General features: G+C 44.6%; 1 protein-coding gene across 1 annotated transcript in view; it reads left to right on the top strand.

Moving 5' to 3' along the window:
• The window catches only part of Mark1 (MAP/microtubule affinity-regulating kinase 1), a gene marked incomplete at its 5' end in the record, with an annotated part of 117,945 nt that overhangs the window by 80,123 nt on the left and 16,436 nt on the right, over positions 1 to 21,386 (top strand). The window contains 8 exon segments of the mRNA XM_005409266.2: positions 1,346 to 1,416; positions 6,058 to 6,114; positions 7,377 to 7,613; positions 7,706 to 7,825; positions 18,333 to 18,432; positions 19,379 to 19,491; positions 20,630 to 20,783; positions 21,071 to 21,264. Coding sequence (XP_005409323.1) covers positions 1,346 to 1,416; positions 6,058 to 6,114; positions 7,377 to 7,613; positions 7,706 to 7,825; positions 18,333 to 18,432; positions 19,379 to 19,491; positions 20,630 to 20,783; positions 21,071 to 21,264 — 1,046 coding nt within the window.

Genomic DNA, 21,386 nt, shown 5'->3' with positions numbered 1-21,386 from the left:
TGACGGGTTACCTGAAATAACAACTGTTAACACACATCTGAGATTAACTCCGTTGATGAATCACCTCGAGCATCCCTTCATTTCTGTTTCCATTGTCCCACTTAATCCCACGGTACGCTTGGTATAATATGTTGTTTCACATTGTAGATGTAATAGTTTCATCTGACATGTTTCCATTGCATATTTGATTTTTAATATTTTGCTTACACCCTAGGGTATTGTGTATGTATTTGGAATGTATCAATTTACCTAGGTATAAATGTATCCTTCATTGCGTGCTTGCTCTAGGCCAGTCACTGCACCAAGCACACGCATTATTCCTGCGCTCCCCAGGGCCACAGGAGCAGGCAGCAGGTAGAAACTCAGTCTTCTTGTCTTCTAGTCGCTTCTTAGGGCGGGACCAGGATCCTTACCAAAACTGACCTGATCCTGAAGCCTGAGTTTTTAACAGTTTTGCTCTATTAAACGGGATTTTTAAAAACCACTTTATAAGTTTTTAATATACATGTATATCTATGTGTTGCACATTATAAGTACACTGAGCTATTTTATTTCTAAAATTGTAATTGAAGGTTAATTTGTTTTACTAAACCAACCAGAGGAAATTTAAAACATAAGTATGTAAAGAAGTGGATTACTGGGAATTTTTTCCAGCATCTAGTTATCTTTAATTATTTCAATGAGCTTATTGCTTACCCCTTTGTATTCTATCATGAAGAGGATGCAGATCAAGTGCAGCTATGACGATGATGTGCAAGAGGTCTGCAGTTCACTTGGGGTAACCGAGATGTACACAAGTGTGATTTAACTTTGTGTGATTAACGTTAACTACCAGAGGACATAAGTAGAGTGAGATTAAGCATAACCGGCATAGGAAGGAAAAGAAAGAAATCAGTCAGATAGTGAGATGGCATTTGACCAGGACTCCAGGACTCCACGTTTGGTAGAATTTAAAGGAGAGGGTGTCTTTATTTTGTTTGCACTGGAGGCCCCAAATACAAAGCCAAGAGTAGTTTGCATTTCCTGTGCCATAGCTTCCCTTTATTAGAATGGACAATAAAGAGTTGACTGTATTTGTACATAACACTTGAAACCAGAAAACGTGTTTTCTTGGTTATGTTTTTTACGATGTATGTTTGAAGAGGTTTGCTAAATCATAACCCGCTACAGATACTCCATTGTCTATGTATTTTTTCCTTTTTTCTATTCATGTATTTGGTTTGTAACTTACTTAGACATAGTAGAAAATCGTGGGCCAAAAGTTTCTGCAAAAACTTGACATTGCGTATATTATTAACTGAAAATCTCTGTATATTTTACTACCTGCTCTGCCTTTCTGATTCAGGTGAAGTATTTGATTACTTAGTTGCCCATGGAAGAATGAAAGAAAAAGAGGCCCGTTCAAAATTTAGGCAGGTATGGAAAGTGGTTTCAACTTTGTTCTGCTGTTGTGTTTAGTGATGTACAATGGACAGAAGCACAAGCTGGACTTAAGTGCACAAGACGTCTTAAAAAGTTAAATTCCTGCTTGCTTACACTTTTTAAAATAGGAAAATTCCTGGAAACAAAGACTTATTTTCCTGAATTTAAATTTGAAATACAGATGGTTATTTTTAGCTGGTGATAAACAGTGAATTTTTATAAGTGAGACTCACCTTAACTCTGAGTCTTGGAGATACACACCAGCCCAAGGTAGAGAAGAAGTACATAATTCTTTGACACCTGTATCCGGTAGTTGTGATCCAGTATTGTAAGCGTTATGTACAGAGCATATATGTGTACTGCTTAAAGAGGTTATTGCGCGGTTTTTTATAATTAAATATGTACTGGTATCGAAACGCATTTTATAGATTTCAAGAATACAGATAATTTTATTTAGCCGCAGTCAAAGAATCTTGCCAGTGTGACAGAAGGTGATGATACTGCCTTACAATTCTGTAAGATATTGGCATTTGCAATTAAACTTCAATATGATTTGTTATAGAAATTATAAAGTAAGGAAAAATAATTTAAATCATCTAGGATTTTATTTTTAATTTTTAGGACTGAATTGAAAGTAAGCCTACCTAATGAATTCCTATAGAAATGATTAATTAATTACGGATTGTTCATAAAATGTATTAATGTCAGGTGCAGCAGACAACTTACAATATCCTAAACTTCCGCTCCAAGAATTTAAAACTTTCACTTATGAATTGCTCCCCCACTTCTCTAATTACAGGCACTAATTTAGCAATTACAGAGGTTGGAGAACCCTCCTCTAAGGGAATTATTTAGGTTAACATACTAAACAATCAGCAAAACCCTCAAGAGAAGGGGGAAGGGAGAAAAGATTTGTTTAACATTTTTTGACATGCATTTTTCAAATGAATTGTGGGGAGACTTGTTCTGTAAAGTCTCTGTTATTGAGGTCTTACAGAATTACTATTCTTTGATACACAGTTTGTGACATGCTTTATACCAAAGACACACATAGCCCTTTTATTCATGAGAGATTCCTAGAAGCATTCCTGCTAAAATTGTGAACTCAGAAACAACTGGTAATGTGGAAAGCCACATTAAGAAACTGAACTGTGTTTGGTCCCTTTACGGTGAAATTCTTTCCTCTGCAGGGTGAGGGCCAAGCTGCTCTTAAGCGGAGTGCTGCAGGCATTGCTTTAAATATTTTTTTTTCAGTATCAGTCACAGTGGTTTTAGTTTGTAGCAGACCAGTGAAAAATTCCAATTGGCATTAATTATTTCCATTGGAATCTTAATTAATGTATGTTTTAGAGATTATTGCTACTTAACCTTTTCCTTTTTACTCTGCTAGTTCTCCTTATTTACCAAAAACATACTTAGTGTGGAAAACTGTGCTTGGAACTCTGTGAAATCAGAGAGGGTGAAATGCATGCTGTTTTACAGAGCCTGCCACCCTTGCTGTGGACAGGAGGACAGGAAGTTGGAGTAAAGGTGTCTCCTGACCAGCGAGCACAGGCCCTGCTGCGATCCATGTAGATCAAGCAGTTACTAACACTGACTTTTGCAAATAGCATGTGAACTATTTTGAATTCAGGTTTATGTTCTTCATGTTGCAGAAGTTCAGTGTCCACTTAATGCTATTTAAAATGTGTAAAACCAGCCAGGTGTGGTGCTGCGTGCCTGCAGTCACAGCATTCAGGGAGGCTGAGGTCGGAGGATCAGAGGTTCGAGTCCCACCTGGCAGCCTGATGAGATCCTGTCTCAACATGAAACATTTTGGAAAAGGACCGGGGATGTAACTCTGCGATGGCCCTGGGTTCAGTTTCCAGCACAAAATAATTAATCAGTTCATTTACTGTAGAACAATGGGAAATATTTTCTGTACGATTCCTCGTGTGCTATAAATGTTAAATACATTTAACATTTATATGTGTCCCCCCAAAACTAGAAAGTTTATTTCTGAGGAGTTTATTTTTCTTTATGGGTTTAAATTCTTAAGAATGAATACATGTACATTCGTGTTTATCTGTTTTCTCTGTATTCTATGAATTTTTGAACAGTGGAAGAATGTTCTGCATTAGCAAGGGCACATAAATACCGGTCCATGGCCCCTGTAAGGGAGAGCAAAGACACCAGCACAGTTGGAGGCTGCTTAGCAGTCATCACCTACACAGCGCCTCTGCGTTCTGTGGGACTTGCGGCCTGCTAAGCAGTCTTAGTACTGATTCCAGCCTCGAGGGTATTGCAAGCCAAAGCACAGGCCTCGCTGCCCACTTACAAGTAGTTACCACGCAGCCCCAACACTGCCCTTTTCCAGAAAGCAGAGGCATGCACAGCCTTAAGGTCAGTACAGGGCTGCCTATAAATCCTGTCCTCAGGGTCCCTGATGGACAGGCCATAGAGAAGGCCCTGCATCCTCACCGGAGGGGCCAGAACCTTCTGAGATGGGAGAGTCCAGTTGGAGAGAGAATACTACAGTGAAACTTGGCCACGTGGGTGAGGGTTCTGCGGTTGATTCAGAAACCCAAACATCTCACCTCTTCCCTGGCAGAAAGTGCACCCTGCTAGGCCGGTGTGGAAATACTGAAAAGCACCGCGCTGGTTGCTGGCTGTGGAGAATTACGCTTAATAGAAAGCATTCTGGCGAAGCACCGTCCCATTCTCTAAGCGCTCGTGCTTGGGAACCGTAGCTGCTCTTAGAGACCGTTCTGTCTGCTGTGAACGCTTGGCCTCCGATTGTGTTTGGTGACACATCATTACCCAGCTACCCGTGTGACTTGGGAAAGACAGCATAGCATCCGCACACTCCCACACCCTCCGTACAGAAACGGCCTGGTAGTGTGCACGTGCTATAAGCTGTGCGTACAATCATTACCGTGCACACACAGCGTGGAGGCCCTGTACTAACAGACGTAAGTTAGTGGAAGTCGGGTGTTAGAACTTTGGAGCATATTGCTTAGGAAAACTAACATTACAAGTATTGGTTATTTTAGAGACACACACTTCAAAATGATCTTAAGCATTCACATCACCCTGCATAATCGAGGTCAGTGGTTCTGCAGTATTGGCTTGCTTGGAATTCAGGGACTGTTACCTGCCTGTCGAGAAGGGTCTCGTTCCCATTCTGTCACTGTCTTCCCATGGGTTTTCCAGAGACAGGGCACACCCTCAACATGAACGCATCCACCCTGTACCTCACTTTCCCCCAGTCTCAGTGTTTAGAACGAGCCCTGTCCTTCAAGGACAGCTGCGATCAGATAGCACCTATTCTGGGAAGTATTTCCAATGGAAATCATCGTTTTTTGGATTCTCTCACTTCTTTGTACCTCGGCTTGTGTGCACCCACGTTTTCCTGCCGAATCAGACTGGAAGCTCCTGGAGGGCAGGCCAGGAAGTGCTGTTTCTATCCCACCCCAGCACCCAGCACGTTGTTTGCACATAGCAGGGACTCAGTGAACGGAGTCAGTGAATTTGATCGAGTGTATATTACTCACTGTGTTGGTGATTTCGTTTTCAATTCATAGCATCTGTCTTTGGACCACTGTAATATACATTAGGATAATTTTCTAATGTTGGAATGTCAGTTTCACACTACTTTGACATTTTCTCTTCACTCATATTCTTGTTAGCATGTCTTAGTTTACATCACTTTTAATCTTCTAAAAATCTCATTTCTGTGTCCATTTGTAAATAACCAGCATTCAGTATTCCACCTGAATTTACATTGAGCAGAGTCCACACAACTGAACATTCTGCTATGTATTAAAGTGGTCATTTTCTTGTCCATCAGACCTAGTCATTAGTGTACAGAAATAGCACTTTATCCACTGCTGTCAGATTCTTACCATTTTTTATCAGGTAAAGAACTATTAGAGAATTTTTTAATAATCTGTCTCCCATTTATATCTTGGCTCTTAAACTGTTGGGTCCACGCTGCTACCCTTGTCCCCAGGAGCACTTCACAGTGGTTAAAAATCATAACTGCACGCAGGATGTATTTATGAGTATAGAACTCTTTGCCAGGCTGAATTAGTGACGGAAGATTAAATTCCATTTTCCCCATTTTTCTTTTGATGATTGGGTGTTTCTAAGATTCAAAATATTTCCTATTTTTCTATATTTGAATAGATAAATATAAGGTGTTGCTATATACCTTTTATTAAATCAAGAAAGCATGCCTTGAACGCACCTGATGTAATTCCTAGGATGTAGTTTTGTTTTTTAATCTCTAGCCATTATCCTGAAATGCTCATTCACCTGTGCCAAAGCAGTTTTTTCAACATTGCAGTACACCACTGGACCAAAGCTACGTATTGTACATTCAGGGAGACATAATGATCCGCACAAATCTTCACAGACTGACAAGGGAGCTGTTTAGTGTGCTTTCATAGTACCTTCCATAGTTTCTACATTTAAGAGCAAGTTTCCTCCTGCTAATATGTATAATTTTCTGAACTAAAGAAATAGTGAAATTACTCAATTTTACTTTGAAATCCAAATTAGTAATATATCTAAATTGGAGTTGACGATTGTGAGAAAATCAGCATTGTTTACTATAAAGTAATTTTTACTCACTTACCCAAATATTTATTTCAGATCGTGTCTGCAGTGCAGTATTGTCATCAAAAGTGCATTGTTCACCGTGACCTTAAGGTGAGTTGCTAACTTTGTAACCAACGGCCCAGTGATGCACATTTCATAATAAAGTCAGAACTTCTAGTTGGCTCCCTACCTATTTGAGGCAAGTAGTTTTTATGTGATTCTCACAGGAACTTTAGCAAATACTGACCCCCACTGAGGAAATGAGGACAATATGGAGAGAAATCATCCAGTATCAAAAGCTGGAAGGCTTGAGTCACCATGACTCAATTAGTTTTAAATAGAAAAATGTGGAAATTTATCCCCAAATAAACATGTGCAAGATCCCACTCAACAGAAGCAAGGTCAAGGCACAAATCCACATTAACCTGGTGGAAGAGCCGGCATTCGTCCTCTGCCTTGGAGCTCACGTAGACAGTCTTTCAGTGTGTGCACAAACATGAAATGCATGTGACTCGTATAAGCCAGCGTGCTTCAGGATAAACGTGTGATGGTTTTCATTTTGGTCAAGTTTTACTCCTTGTTGGAACCTGCACATCTGCAAAGTAGCCTGTGACTTTTTTAGTCTCTTCGTCAGCTGAAACAGAGTTTGAAACAAAACACACACCTCGGCTGAATGGCTTGCGCCTGCAAAAGGCACATTTAAAACTTTGTGAACGCCTCTGTCTTGGGATGTTAGAAAGTCAGGCTCTCCAAACATGGGGCAGCGCCCCCAGCTTTTTACGTAATGTGTCTCCAGGGGAGAACTAGGTTCGCAGCAGGGAAAGGAGCTAGAGACAGGCGAGTCTAACAGGCCGCATCGTTTCACACTTTCGCATACACAGTCCCTGGTGGGGGAAGGAGGACACGGGGAGGAACCCGGTGGAGATGACCCCTGACCTCGTGTCCACTGAGGCGGCCCCACTGGGCGCCTCTGGACAAATGCGGTTCCCATCTGAGGGGGAACAGGCTTGTACTGACTTGTACTCAGACCTAGCTAAGGTGTAGTTGCAAATGTTTGTTACCAGGAAGATGGAAAAGGAGGTTCATGTAGACTACGGAGGAAAACAGGTGTGAAGTGAAACCTCTTCTGTGCGTAGCTGGGTGTGTGAGTAGATGAGAGCTTGGAGCGCTCCCTTTCTAATGTTGAAATTTAGCCTCTTGGAGATGTCAGGTGGGGCAGTTACACCGCCAAGTACCAGAGTGCACTTCTAAATCTGATACTACTTTTAAAAACAAGAGACAGAGTATGTAAGTTCGGGTTCTAAAACAAGTGCAAACAAAGATTTTGTTTTGTGTATGCTTTTTACATTGTCCTTTTATTATTTTCCTCTTAGGCTGAAAACCTTCTCCTTGATGCTGATATGAATATTAAAATTGCTGACTTTGGTTTTAGTAACGAGTTCACAGTGGGGAACAAACTGGACACATTTTGTGGAAGTCCCCCGTACGCCGCCCCCGAGCTCTTCCAAGGGAAGAAGTACGACGGGCCCGAGGTGGACGTGTGGAGCCTCGGCGTCATTCTCTACACGCTGGTCAGTGGCTCCTTGCCCTTCGATGGCCAGAATCTGAAGGTACCACTCAGTGGGATATTGGTGTTGTCACCCCAGGCACGCTGGTCCCCAAAGCCGGTCCAGTTGTAAGTGTTCTCGTCTGCTCTGTCAAGGAACTGCGGGAGCGGGTCCTGAGGGGGAAGTACCGCATCCCCTTCTACATGTCCACCGACTGCGAGAACCTGCTCAAGAAGCTGCTTGTGCTGAACCCCGTCAAGAGAGGCAGCTTGGAAGTAAGTGGGTTTTTTGGTACTCCAGATTTAAGGTTTGACAATGAAGATATTCCAGGAACAGGACGGAATTTTAATAGCATATAAGATGATTTTCTTTCTGTCCTTGATAAAAATAAACAAAATGATTTCCTTCCCTGTTGTATTCCTCTAACTTGTAAAAAGGAAATCAATTCATAATATTCTTGGTTTAGAATAAGTACAATACTACCAGCATAATAGTGGACAGTCTGGTAATCAATATACTTGATGGTAGAATAGAATATAAGTGAATGTCTATTTATTTATTTTAAAGAGAATAAAAAATAACAAAATAACAACAACATAGACAAAAACAATAAAAATGATACAGGGTTTCAAAACAGAATGATAGGAATTAACGGTGGTTGTTATATTACGTATTGTTATCTTCAACAAAGTTGCTCAGATTACCAGGTGTAAGAACACAAGATTGATCAAACCATTAAAAAGAATAAAAAATAATTTAAAAAACACATTAGATAGATGACAGGAAGGGGAAAGAAACTGCTCAAAGGAAGGAATGACTGGGATGAGGGAAAGAAGAAAAAAGAAAGAAGGAAGGCAAAATATAAATGTATATATGGATAGCTGTGACAATTGTATTGCTGATGTCTGCTGGTGTATTGAAAGGAATAGTTAATGCTTAAAATTTGTTCTGATCAATTTTACATGCTTATATCTGATAATCTGAGCAACTGATGAGAAGGTAAAATAGGCAATGGAATTACCATGGTGAATTCTTACCATCTTGTCTAGTGAAACTCTGTATTACCTCTAATATTTTATCCAATAATTATTTTCTTATTCTCTTTAATGGTTTGAACAATCTTCCATTCTTACATCTGGTAATCTTGAGCAAAATTGTTGAGGATAGCGATATGTAATATAACAACAATTGTTAATTTGTATTATTTTGCCTTGAAACCTTGTGTCACTTTAAATGTTCTTACTTTGGTTTGTTTATGTTTGTGATACTGGTATGCTGCTGTTGTTCTTTTGTTTTGTTTTATTTGTTTCTCATTTACTACTCTCTATAAAATAAAATTTTAAAAAACACATTAGAAACAATATAGAGCTTCACTAGACAAGATGGTAGGAATTCACCAGTGATTGTTACATTGCATATTGTTTTCTCCAAATTAATCGTTGAGATTACCAGATTACAAGTATGCAAAATCAGTCAAAAAAATTTAAGCATTAACTGGTCCTTTCAATAAACATTAGACATCAGCGGTACAATTATCCCAGCTATCCTTGTATATACATATATATGTATATTTTTATTTTAAAGAGAATAAAACAACAACAGCATATAAAATGGAGATGTTATACACAGTACTTGGTTGGGGAAGGACACGGGGAGGAACCCAGTGGAGATGACCCCTGACCTCATGTCCACTGAGGCGGCCCCACTGGGCGCCTCTGGACAAATGCGGTTCCCATCTGAGGGGGAACAGGCTTGTACTGACTTGTACTCAGACCTAGCTAAGGTGTAGTTGCAAATGTTTGTTACCAGGAAGATGGAAAAGGAGGTTCAAGCAGACTACGGAGGAAAACAGGTGTGAAGTGAAACCTCTTTCTTGCAACAACAGTATAGACAAAAAATAAGTGAATATTATAAGTAAAAATATACTTGGAAGGGTTTTTTTGACTTTTTAAAAACTACATTAGAGTTTCAACACAATACATATAAAGGCAATACTTCGTGGTAATGATTTGACAGGTAGTGGAGTTCAGTTTGAACTTTGATTCAGCAAAAATGTCCAAACAGCAAACACGTGTGTACCGATGTTCACCTTTCCGCCTTGTCTGCTGGATTTGGGTAGGAGGAGTCGTGCATTCCTTAGAGCAGGTGTGTGAGTCAGGCATAGGCTCAAGCCCTACCCTCGCCACCTCAGAGCTGGGGAACCTTGCTTAATCTGTTCAAGTTTGTCTTCTATGAATGGTGTTTAAAAAGGTGGTTTTATGAGTTAAAATAAATTTGCCCTTTTCTTAGGAAAGGGAAAGTGGCATGATCTTTATTTAAGATTTGTCAAGAGAGGTTTCTTTCTAAAGACTGTTAATTGTTCAGTGAAGGATTAAATTAAAATGAGAAAACAGATAAAACTGACTTTTAGTTGAAGAAAGAGGAAAACTATTTGGTCAGAACAGAAAACCTGCTTTTTACTAAAGACTCAACAGTTTTTTCAGAGATGAAAAAAGATCTTGAAAATTCTAATCCAATGCATACTTCCACGCTATACGTGAAATTAGAATCTGATGTAAAAAATTGAATGGAAACCTCTGAACATCAGTACAAAAACTTTACAAATATGTAAATAGAACACACTGGAAATAAGTATTTCCATTTCTTAACACACTGTTATGTTACTACATACATTCCACACACACTGTTAGTATGGTTCACTGTGGTACCCCAAAGCTTTGTGCAATCAGATGCCTAATTTTTTCCTTCTTACACTACAATAAGAATAACATATGTGTTTAAAAGGTTGCAAGTCTGTTTTTAGGATGATATTTTGGCCTACGGTGAAGTAACTTCAGAGGCTCACCATGCATTATATACTTGTGCTTTCTTTTATATTTATTGCCTTAATTAGGAGGATAGAAAATTCAGTGAATTAAGTTCATTGAAACTGCACTTTTTTAGTGTAGCTGGGATTTCTGGGTTAGGAAGCAGCCTTACAGTGAACCTCCTTTTGTACAGAGCTCTCAGTGTAGTTGGGCTTTGTAATTTTATTTCCCCACGTATTCATAGACGATGCAGTGTCCGATGGAAGCCAAGGGACGGTGATGTCCATTGAGAGATTACTTTAAATGCTTTCTAGCAGTGGGTCAGTTAGGTATTTCTATTGAATCATTTGTTTAAATGTGATTATTTCTATTTCTAAACTTAAGATTTTTGTGTTTTTTTCTTTAGGAGTGAAAGGTTGTCTTCATAATATTGTAGTAGGGAAGGTATACAGCCAAGAGCCTGTTTTTATATCACTGCTTTTGAAAACTTCCAACCGTTATTCATAGCAAGTTATGTGAAACTCAGTTGTTGACGCTCTTGTCAGTTCCAAAATTCTAGAGCTTTAGAGAGCACATCTCTCTTGTCCCGGCTTCATGCCCCTTTTTTACATAGGAACACACTTTGCCTGACAGTCAGTTTACAAACACCCAGAGTTGAAGCAGCAGCTCAGCTAACAAGCCGCATAAAAGCAACCTACAAAAGTTATTTTGGGAGAACAGATCTTATAAATGTCTGTGAGCAGGTAAGATGGACTTCTGTCTTAAAGATGATTAATTTTCAGTAGCCAAATATTTCATCTTTCATCCCTAACATTAAAGTGCTGGATACAGAAGTATTAGAGTTCTTTGAGTGGAATTCAAAAGCCAGTCTCTTCCATGAAGGCATTTGATCTTCACAAGTGCAAGCAGACATGTGTGAGTAGAGTCCAGAACCCCCTGTTCCAGCTTTCAAGGTTCAGTTTGTCAGCCTTAACCCATGAGTTCATGTTGGAAATACCAGGTATCGCAGATTTACAGTGCGAAGGCTGTCTGCAGGCTGCTCTAAATCATTTATATAGACTCTCCAGGCCGCCAATACACATGCTGTCGGCACCTGACTGCACTCAGCAGGAAGGGGTGGTGTCGCACAGGTTTTTGAAGGGATTCGTGTTTTATGTTGTATACCGGGGTCTTCCCCTCGTTTATTGAAGTATTAGTATGTCTAGATTTTTTATTAGAAAAAACCCAAAGCCTTCTCTCCATTCCCCCTTTGTGGATCCATCCCTTCATCTTTCCAGGTTGTTTGTTCCTCTACCGAGGCAGTACTGGGGATTAGCCAGGGCCTCATGACTGCAGGGCAGGCGCCCCAGCTCTCACCTGCATCTTCAGTCCCTCATTATTGTAGTTTTTAGTGAGGAGTGGCTGTATTAAGTCTCAAAATAATGTACAGCTTGGGCTTGAAGTAAAGCTTCTCTTACTGTCCTCTCTGTCATCTTAGTGCTCCCCCAAAAGCGTTTACTGTATTTTCACTTTTGACTTCTAACACCTAATTTTTTAGCTGCTCCTAAGATGATCTTTAAAATCATATTTGTGCTTTACAGTACAATTGACAGAAAGGCAAAAAGATCACTATATTAATAATAACCTCTTTTATAAAAGAAACATACCTAAGTACAATTTCAGAGCGTATGATATGCTTTATAAAGTTTGAAAAGCATTTCAGTGAAATTATTTCCATCTGGCTGTCCTAAATTCCGTAATCTTTTAGATGTGCACCTAAGTCTAGGTTACGTATTTCCAGAGTAATTCATTTACTTCTTTATGAGGCATCTGAAACAAGCTTCGTGCGAGTCTCACTGTGGCGGTTGGTCCGTCAGGGCTGTTCGGGTTCCTGGCAGTGGGACCCGGATGGAGCTCCTCCTCTAGGCCGGCTTTTGTCTGTCCTCTTGTTTCCTGTGAGATGCCGAAAGCGCAGTCTGAAGTGGCCTGGTTTGTTCAGCTGGTTTTCTGTCTAGAGCTGCTTGTTGGCCTAGTTCTTCCCACCTGCCTCACCTCACCCGGGCCCGCGTTCCCTGGGCTCTGCCCTGTGCCTGACCTCAAGCTGGTTGCATGAGGCCAGCAGGGCGCTGCCCCTTCGGTGTGTCTGCCTGCTGCTGTCCCAGTTCTCTTCTAAAATGCCGCGCCTTCCTTGCTGAGAAAGTGTAGGTCTTCCCATTGCCTGTCTGACCAGCTTGCTCGTGTGAGGCACTGGCCCTCTTTTGCCTTCATTCACTGCATGTTACCTCCGCCCCGAGCCGCAGCCGTCCACCCTGGCTGCCCGCCTAGCCAGGTTACTTCCATCTCCAGGGCCGGTTCTCCTCCGGCTTCCTGCGCTTCCTTCCCGGAAAAGCCCAGCCCACCTGCACATGGGTCTGCTTTGTCTTTCTCGGCGCTCCCTGCTCAGAGCACAGCTCCAAATAGTTGAGTGTTGTGTATTCAGATATATGTAGGCTTCATGCGTCTGGTAAGACACGTTGCCTGTCGGCCCATGTATGTGATATATTAGTGTGCGTGACACGTGTAAGATATATTGGCTCACGTGTCCCTTCCCGACATGGACATGTGGATGTGATGTGAGCACCACGTAAGCACAGTGCAGTTGAGAGACATCAGAAAATTTGGGTTAGCTTGACTTCCCGTGCCGTTCTTTACCTTCCACTGCAGGCCACATGCTTCTGCGTTTCTCACTTAGTTCGCAGAGTCCGTATTTCGCCAGGCAGCCTGAGTTAACAGCCTTAGCATCCTCTTGGGTTCCTTCCTTGTCTTCAGTGCCCAAGTGAGTCTTGTCCTCGGGGCGGTGACACCCGCCCTGTCTGGACCTGGCGGCTGGTCCTCTGCGCGCCTCCGACACCACCACTGCTCACACTTGGGCATCTGCCTGCTGCTGAGCTGCAAGCCCTTTCTGACCCTGGGATCCTGCGGGGAAAAACAGCAGTCACTCGTGCTGCGAAAGATGATGCGTGGCGATCTGTGCCTCCAGGACGGTAAAAAGCTGAGGGCGGTAGATCTGCACACCACGGGTGGTAGTCCAAGGTGCGGTGTGACTGAGTAGAGTGACAGCAGGCTCTAGCCAAACCCCGTGGGATCACGGAAGGATGCCGAGGGATTCAGACATGGGCTTGTATAGTCAGTCTACATATCTGTAGTGAGCATTTACATGCTCGGTGCTCTGAGTGTTGGGTACCTGAGACCGAACACGTCAAGCATGGGTCGTTCTCCCTTGAGGCTTAGAGTCTAACAGTGGAAATGGATAATAACAGGTGAACGCAGAAGACTCACGTAATGACAGGCTGCATTAGAGTGTAAGTAAAAATCAGGATGTGATCAAAGACAAGGAGAGGGAGGGCCTAGATTTTCCGTGGTCATTTGAAGATGAAAAAGAGCTTGGGTGGAGAAAATAGAGGGATGCACTCTAGGCCAACCAGCTCCTCCTTCACTCCACTGAGAAATGGCCCTGGCCCTGCAGGCTCCCCCGTGTGTCCCTCACCTTTCACGTGCCTGGTACCACTGTGGCTCCCCAGGCTGCTTTGGGGTGGAGAGGGGTGTGTTTCGAAACCCTTCCAGCCCGCATCGCCCGTGGCTTCCCTCCTTGGGCCTTCGTCCCTCCCTTCCGTGCAGCCCTTTCCTAGCCAGACTTTCTGCAGTCTACACCGGTGTCACCCATCTGTCTCCTACCTGCTGTCATTTCCTCTGGCTCCTAACTGCAGGCCTCAGTGGAACTTCCCTCTGGAGGGATCCATCCTTCTGCCTGAGCTGGCAGGATACCGCCTCCTCCTGCAGAAGCATGCCTGTCCTGGGCCCTCTGCTCCCCATCAGGTGCCGTGGTGTCCTGGAGGCCCTCCCGGACCCCTCCCCTGGTGCTCCCGAATCTGTTCCTTCTCCTGGGTGTGCCTCTCCCACGAGGTCCTCTGTTGTCACCTGGAAAACAGTGTTCATCAGCACTGATCAGAGCCAGTCTTGCCCTGAGCTGCAGACCAGAGGCTGCAGGCCCACTGCTCGAGTACCCCGGTGCCTCGGGCTCAGCTGCTCCAGTGCAACTCCAGTCCTGCCCGGGCTACGCTTGTCCCAGGAGCGGTACCAAGCCCATTCCCTGGTCTGCCCTGAAACCTGGGTGTTGCGTTCCGTCTCTCCCTTCCACCTCTGCCTGTATCCAGTCGCGATGTTTTGTTAATTTTTACCGCCAGGTCAGTCAAGCATCTTTTTTAATGTTTCAGCTGCGTTCCTCTAACTCGGAGTGTCATCATTAGATCGCAGCTAAAATGCCCCTCAGTTGACTCCTGACCCTTCCGTCTTGAGCCCTCAGATGTGCTGTGCACACCGGCCAGAGAGGCTTTTCAAAATCACGCCTTTAAAATCGCCCTGCTCATGAAGGAAGCCTCAGCTCTGCCAAAGCTGCCGAAGCTCCAGGCTCAGGCCCTGCTCCCGAGCTGGTCGTGCCGGCCCCACACGTCCTGCTGGTCTGGCCGCCGGCCTCTTCGGACCTGGGATCTCTCCTCCCTGGAGCCTTGCTTTCTTTTGCCTCCCTTCCAGTCCTTTTGTTGCTGACCTTTCCTTTTTCTTCCTGGCTCTAGTTTCACATGGCTCCACTGTTTACAAATCTCACTCATGGTTGTTGTTTTCGAGCTCTTAACCTGGTCATCTTAAATGAGAACATGGCAGAAGACTCATTGGAGTGGATTTGAAACACTTGGAAAATTTCTTTCCAACTCACACTTGTTGTTCTGCCTCTGCCCTGCCTCCTTCGTCCCCTGGACAGTAACAAATGTGGAAGGGCAGGGAGCTTCCTCGGTGGTGGGCGTGCGGCAGGGTGAGGCCTGGGGAGGACAGGTTTAAATGTGTGTCTCGTTCCCAGAGCCCCGTGAGCAGAGGGCTGGAGCGTGCTCAGGGATGGCCCTTACGTGGGTCGCTGTGTTGGGAGGGTTTTTAGGTAGGGTCGTTACCCTAGTCCTCAGGGAAACCTTCAGGACCTCCCAGGGGTTCGGGAACCGCCAGTGAACCAAGCCCCGTGTGCGCTGTTGTTTTTCCGTCCATACACACCTACGATAAAGCTAGTCTGTAAACCAGGCCAGTGAGGTTAACAATGATAACCAACGGCGAAGCACGGCAGGTACGGTGTCCTGCAATGAAAGTGACCTGAATGGTGTCTGTCTGCCTCTCGAAATGTCTCTCGTGCGCCCCTCGCACGTCTCGTGGTGGTGTGAGAAGGCGCAGCGCCCGTGGTGAGGGGGGCGAGGTGCACGGCGTGGGCGTTGTGAGGTGGGGCTGGGCTCCGTTCAGCCTTCGCCGCCGAGCCCAGGACACTGTGAAGTAAATTCCGGTGAGCTCTCGCGCTGCCTGTTCTGTGCGTGTGGTGTGGGCGGCGTATCCACCTTGCACGCGCTGTCCCTCGGCTGTCATGTAGCAGTGGGTCTTGGGACTGACTAATAGCGCTGCATGGCACTGCTGGCGTTCAGTTAAACCCCAGCCTGGCACACACGTGAAAACTTAGGAATTATTCACCGCTGGAGTTGCCCAGCTAATGTTCTCAGGCCATGTTTGAGCACATTGGAAAGCAAAACTTCAGGTAAAGGAGGAATACTGGATTCATCTCCCAACCTACAAGGCTCTGCCAGCAAAAAAATTTCACCCCTACAAGGCCAGCTCCTGACTCTTTGTAGGCTGCTGTCAGACGTACTGTTTGAGAGGACAGGTGAGAGCAGAGGCGGCTTCACCTGGGGAAACAGTGGCGGGAGTTCACAGCTGTGCTCTGTTCTTACTCTTCCTCCTGATGCCAGCCTGCCAACTCCTTCTGTTTCCTGACAGCTGGCCACCACAGACTCGTTACGTAGTAGCATTGTTACTGGCAGTGGGTAGTGGGTCTCCTTTCCTTTCAGCTAGCTGGAGAGTTACCTAAGTGCCACTGCTCAAAGCGGTTATAAGAAGTGAACTTAGTGGTGATCTTTTTGAGAGGTTTGTGTCTGTGTGGTGATACTTTTCAGTCCATGAGTTTACCATGGGTCTGAGAGCTTTGGGAACATCCTCCCACCCGTGCTGCTGCGTTCTCAGATCTAGTGTCCAAGGTCAGCTTGGAGTTCTGTCTTTTAGCAGTTACCTTTGGGTGAATAAGGGAAGATTACCTGGGCAGGCAAGGTCAGCCTTCAAAGGGCGCCTGTGTGGAAGGTCATTTTTCTTACTAGTCGACTCTCGGCAGGTAAGGTATGGACCTGGAGGAGGTACTTTATAGGCCTTGAAAAAAGAAAACAATTGCACAACGTCTGGAGCATTAAAGGCTTGTAATTAATGCAGAATCATTCCATACCAGCATGTTTCTCTTCCAGCGTGAAAGTTCAGGTCTTCCTCCAGCACTGCCTCTATCCCCGGGTGCCAGTCCTCCGTCATCCATGACTATGCCGATGTCCCCACGAGGCTGCCCTCTGAGGGGAGTAGAGAGACAAACATACATCACCCTCTTCACCGCGCTAGGTGTGTGTTGCAGCGTGGCTGTGTGCGCCTTGTCATACGTGGCTTTCCAGAGCTGTGATCAAACCTTGTGGTCAAACTCCAGACCTATTAGACAGCTCCTCCTCCGGTCAGCCTCCCTCCTGCTTCGTGTTTCTGCGAACTGGACAGCGTGAGGGCTCTTGCAGAGGTGGAATCGTGCGGCGTTTGCCTTGCTGAGGTTGGCTCACCTTGCTCCGCACACAGCCCAGGTCCCTCCAGGTTGGAGCAGGATTTCCTGCATGAGGGTGGATATATTCTGATGCGTAGGAGCTGCGCATTCTCTTCACCCATTCATCTGTCAGTGGGCGTTCAGGTGGCTCCTGCCTCGGCCGCTGTGAAGGATGCCACAGTGAGCACAGCATGCAGATCTCTCCTGGCTCTTCTGCCTCTTGTTCTTTTGAATAAATACCCAGGAGTGGGACTACTGGATGATGTCGTTGTTCTGTTAATTTTTTACACCATTTTACGCTGCCTGCAGTGTTGCACAAGGGCTCTGATCTGTCCGCATCCGGTGGTCCGTTATTATTTTGGTGGTTTCATAGTGGCCATCCTAATGGGTAGGAGATGGTATCTCATGTGGTTGTGGTTTTCTTTGGTGATTAGGATTTTGTGTGAGCGTCTTTTCATGTACCTGTTGGCCATTGTTGTATCTTCTCTGGAGAAATGTCTATTTATTCCCTTTGTCCATTTTAAAATCAGGTTATTAATTTTTATGTTATTGAATTGGAGGAGTTCTTTGCATATTCTGAATAATGACCCTGGATTAGTGTGTGGTTTGCAAATATTTTTTCCTATCCCATAGATTACCCTGCTGGGCAGTCTTGGGCTGCTGGCCCAGCACTCTCTGCTGTTCCCACCCTCAGCTTAAATCTCCCTCTGGTAATTTGTGTCAGCACTGCTCCCACCCTGGCTTTACCTTATTTCTAGTTCTAGACTTAATTTTTTAACTGTCTTCCCTTTCCATATTCTCTGAGTTATCGTTACTGATTTCCATTCCTCATAATCTCTTCTTTCCTGATATGTGAATAAGTAGTGACTTTTAAATATAGGCATGTATTTGGCTGAAGAACATAAAAAAAAATAGAATCTTTCCATTAATTGTAAATGTAAAAATATACAGCAAAGGTTAAAAGCAGTAGGTCTTATGTTAAATCTTTCACATTTGAAAGTACTCCTTTTAAACAAGGGTGGAGGGTCGTTCCTGGAGTCATGACGTTTGGTGAGTGTGTGACGTGGCAGGCACCCATGTGGTAGGCTGCTGTGTTCCAAAGTCCTGCACTTCTGCTGCCCTGGTGAACAAACAGTCACTTTATCTGAAGATGCCTCGTGGCTCCTATCGAGTGAACCAATAATTTTCACACACGTTTATAGAGCAGTGGGGGCAAAAAGCTCTAAAAGGTTCGCCGTCACTGTTAGAAAGCTAAAAAGTGGTTGAATGTTGTGATTGACCAAACGTAACATCGACTTTATTTCCTAGCAAATAATGAAAGACCGATGGATGAATGTAGGACACGAAGAAGAAGAACTAAAGCCATACACTGAGCCAGAACCGGATTTCAATGATATAAAAAGAATAGGTGAGTATTTGAATATTAGCAGGGTGCTACTGTGGGCTACAAGTGCAAGTTCTTTAGGCTACCAAAATAGTGTTTTAAGAATAGAATAGGAAGCAGCTTTTCTTTGGTAAAGATTTGCATTACCATCTTAATGATAAATATTAAATGTTGAAATTTTATTCTTCTTATTCTTTCCTTTCCTCAGTTCTGTCCTTATTGTACTGTATTCTTTCCTGTCCACAATCCCTCCCCAGAGTTCTCAGCATTGGCCAGACTGAGGAGCATCAGCATTTTTTATGGAGAATTCAGAAGTGCTGAGTGACCGGGGTTGAGCACTCAGACTCCTGCTCCCCCTTTTCCGTGTTCTAGCTGCGGGCGTCTCCCGCCCCCCTGCCAGACCTCTGCTCCCAGGGCCTGTGTCTCTCCAGTGGCCAAACCCATTGGATCTCACCAGCTCCTCCCACCCAGCTGGAAAGCCAGAAGCCGGGGAGAGCTTGAGGGGCCTGCCCAGAGGGACAGCTGTGGAGTTGAGGTCTTCCAGAGGAGAATCAGTCTGCTGGAGACAGAGGAGAGCGGGTGGGGGAGAGAGGAGAGAGCCCCTCTGTGACAGGAAGGGTGCGAAGGGTTGGACAGGGAAGAGGACCTGTAGGCACCCCAGGCAGACACGGCCTTGGGGGGACAAAGGAAGTCAGCATGGCAGAGTATGAGGCAGTGAGAAATCGATCTGCCCTGAGTGCATCATCTACAGTGTAGGTAATTCTGCAAAAAAAGACGAATGTGTGTGATCTATGACATTCAGGATATGCAGGTTAATCCAGGACATATATACTATATCTTTTAATTATGAAAACTACACTTGAAAATTTTAAGGCTTAATTTTCACATCCAGTATTGGCAAATTTGCCCACTTTTGCTGATTTGTTTACTAAAATAAACCATTTTGAGAATATTTGCATTTTCCTCCTAGATGTTATGGTCACCATGGGTTTTGCACGAGATGAAATAAATGATGCCTTAATAAATCAGAAGTACGATGAAGTTATGGCTACTTACATTCTTCTAGGTAGAAAACCTCCTGAAGTAAGTTGTTTATCTTTGTAAATTAATGTGAAGTATTCCTTGAGTTTGGTGACAGCTAAGTCAGTGTATTCTGTTTAAATGTATTCTGTTCTTTGTGATGGCAACAATAATGCAAGGATCAAAATATTTTTCTTGGTTACAATTCAGAACTCAAGGTGCAAGTTATAAACTAATGTCATCCCCAGGAACCGAGAGAGGTCTGTGAGAGAGCAGGTCACTGTCCCGCCCAGCCCCAGCGGGCAGCTCTCACGGCCTCGTCCTCGGATGCTGCCCTTGAGCCGTTCCGTGTGCAGCATGTGTGTCTGAGAGCGACAGCCTCGCCAAGGCAGTAGGGTCGTTCGGGGGTGCAGGGAAGGACGGTGAGTGGTGCTCAAGGGAGGGGCAGCGTCGGAGACAGAGATTCCACCCACGTTCGCTGGCAGCAAACGACTTTCATGCTGCAGAGAGGAACGGTGTGTCAACCCCTCATTTACTGTGCTTACTTTCAAACAGATGTGATTTCCTGATCGGAGCCAGTAACCCAGATTTTGTTTTGAAAATGTGGAAAACACCAAACAAAATACTTCAGTCTTAGGTCAAAGCATAAAGTATGGAAAGTAGACATTTTAGTAGTGTATGTGCACGCGCTTACACACACACACACACACACACACACACACACACACACACTCTCTCTCTCTATATATATATATATATATATTTAGAATGTTAGATTTTGGTCCCAAGTTTGAGTCCCAGCAGTGCTCCTTGATTCTTAACCCCAGTTTTTCCTGTCTGTGAAGTGCAGGTTAGTACGTTCATTGCAGCTTTGTTGTAATGATTAAACAAAGTAACATAGGAAAAGCTTCCGCCAGAGGCCACCACATAATTACCGTGCAGTAATTTGTAGCTCTTATTTGGTGTATTAACTAAACTAGGGTTTACACAAAGAAGCAGGAGGTGACAAGCACCCTCAGGCTCCGTCTACCCAGGCCCTCTCCTCCGTCGTGCCAGCTTGAAGTGCTCTACCTAGAGCCAGCTGGCTTTTAGAGCTGGTTACTCTGGGTGTAGTTTTGAATGGTGTAGAAGGTCAAGAGTGCATTTTGTTAGCATACAACAACATTTTTTGGTTTTAAAACCTTGGTCTTTCTTCTCGTAGTTTGAAGGTGGTGAGGCACTGTCCAGTGGGAACCTGAGTCAGCGGTCCCGGCCCAGCAGCGACCTCAACAACAGCACCCTGCAGTCCCCCGCACACCTGAAGGTCCAGCGAAGCATCTCCGCCAATCAGAAGCAGCGGCGCTTCAGCGATCACGGTGAGGACTGAACGTGGGGACAGAGAGGCGGACCAGGCCTTCCCTAGCCAAGTGCCCAGCGAGTCCCACACACACCTGCATGTCCCCAGCTCCCCAGATTCCTGGAACCACTCAGCTGCAGGACAGAACCGATCCCGTTTGCAGGGCTGACCTGACTTTTGTAATGAAACAGAGGAATCTTAGTGCAGAGTGTAAAGCCTGCAAACACAGACGTCTCTAGTAGTTTTTGTTCGTAGAAGAAAGTGTGTCCCTTGCTATTCAGCTAACTGCTGTTCTTTGCATTCCAGCCGGCCCGTCCATCCCCGCTGCCGTGTCCTACACCAAGAGGCCCCAGGCCAACAGTGTGGAAAGTGAGCAGAAAGAGGAGTGGGACAAAGACGTGGCCCGGAAGCTGGGCAGCATCACGGTCGGCTCGAAAAGCGAGGTGACGGCCAGCCCGCTCGCGGGCCCCGAAAGGAAGAAGTCCTCCACCATCCCCAGCGTGAGTGCACACCCTGGCCCCGGCAGACTGCCCCTCACTGTGCGCAGAGTGCCTTGTGAGATCTTTATCTTTTGTGCTTTCAAGTGTGTCCAAGTGAATCACAATTGGCAGAACATGAAAAG

The sequence above is a fragment of the Chinchilla lanigera genome, unplaced genomic scaffold, assembly GCF_000276665.1.
Source record: "Chinchilla lanigera isolate Chin_1 unplaced genomic scaffold, ChiLan1.0 scaffold00119, whole genome shotgun sequence".
Classification (NCBI taxonomy): domain Eukaryota; kingdom Metazoa; phylum Chordata; class Mammalia; order Rodentia; family Chinchillidae; genus Chinchilla; species Chinchilla lanigera.
Note: the sequence above shows the minus strand (reverse complement) of the source record. Positions and strands in the feature narration are given on the sequence as shown.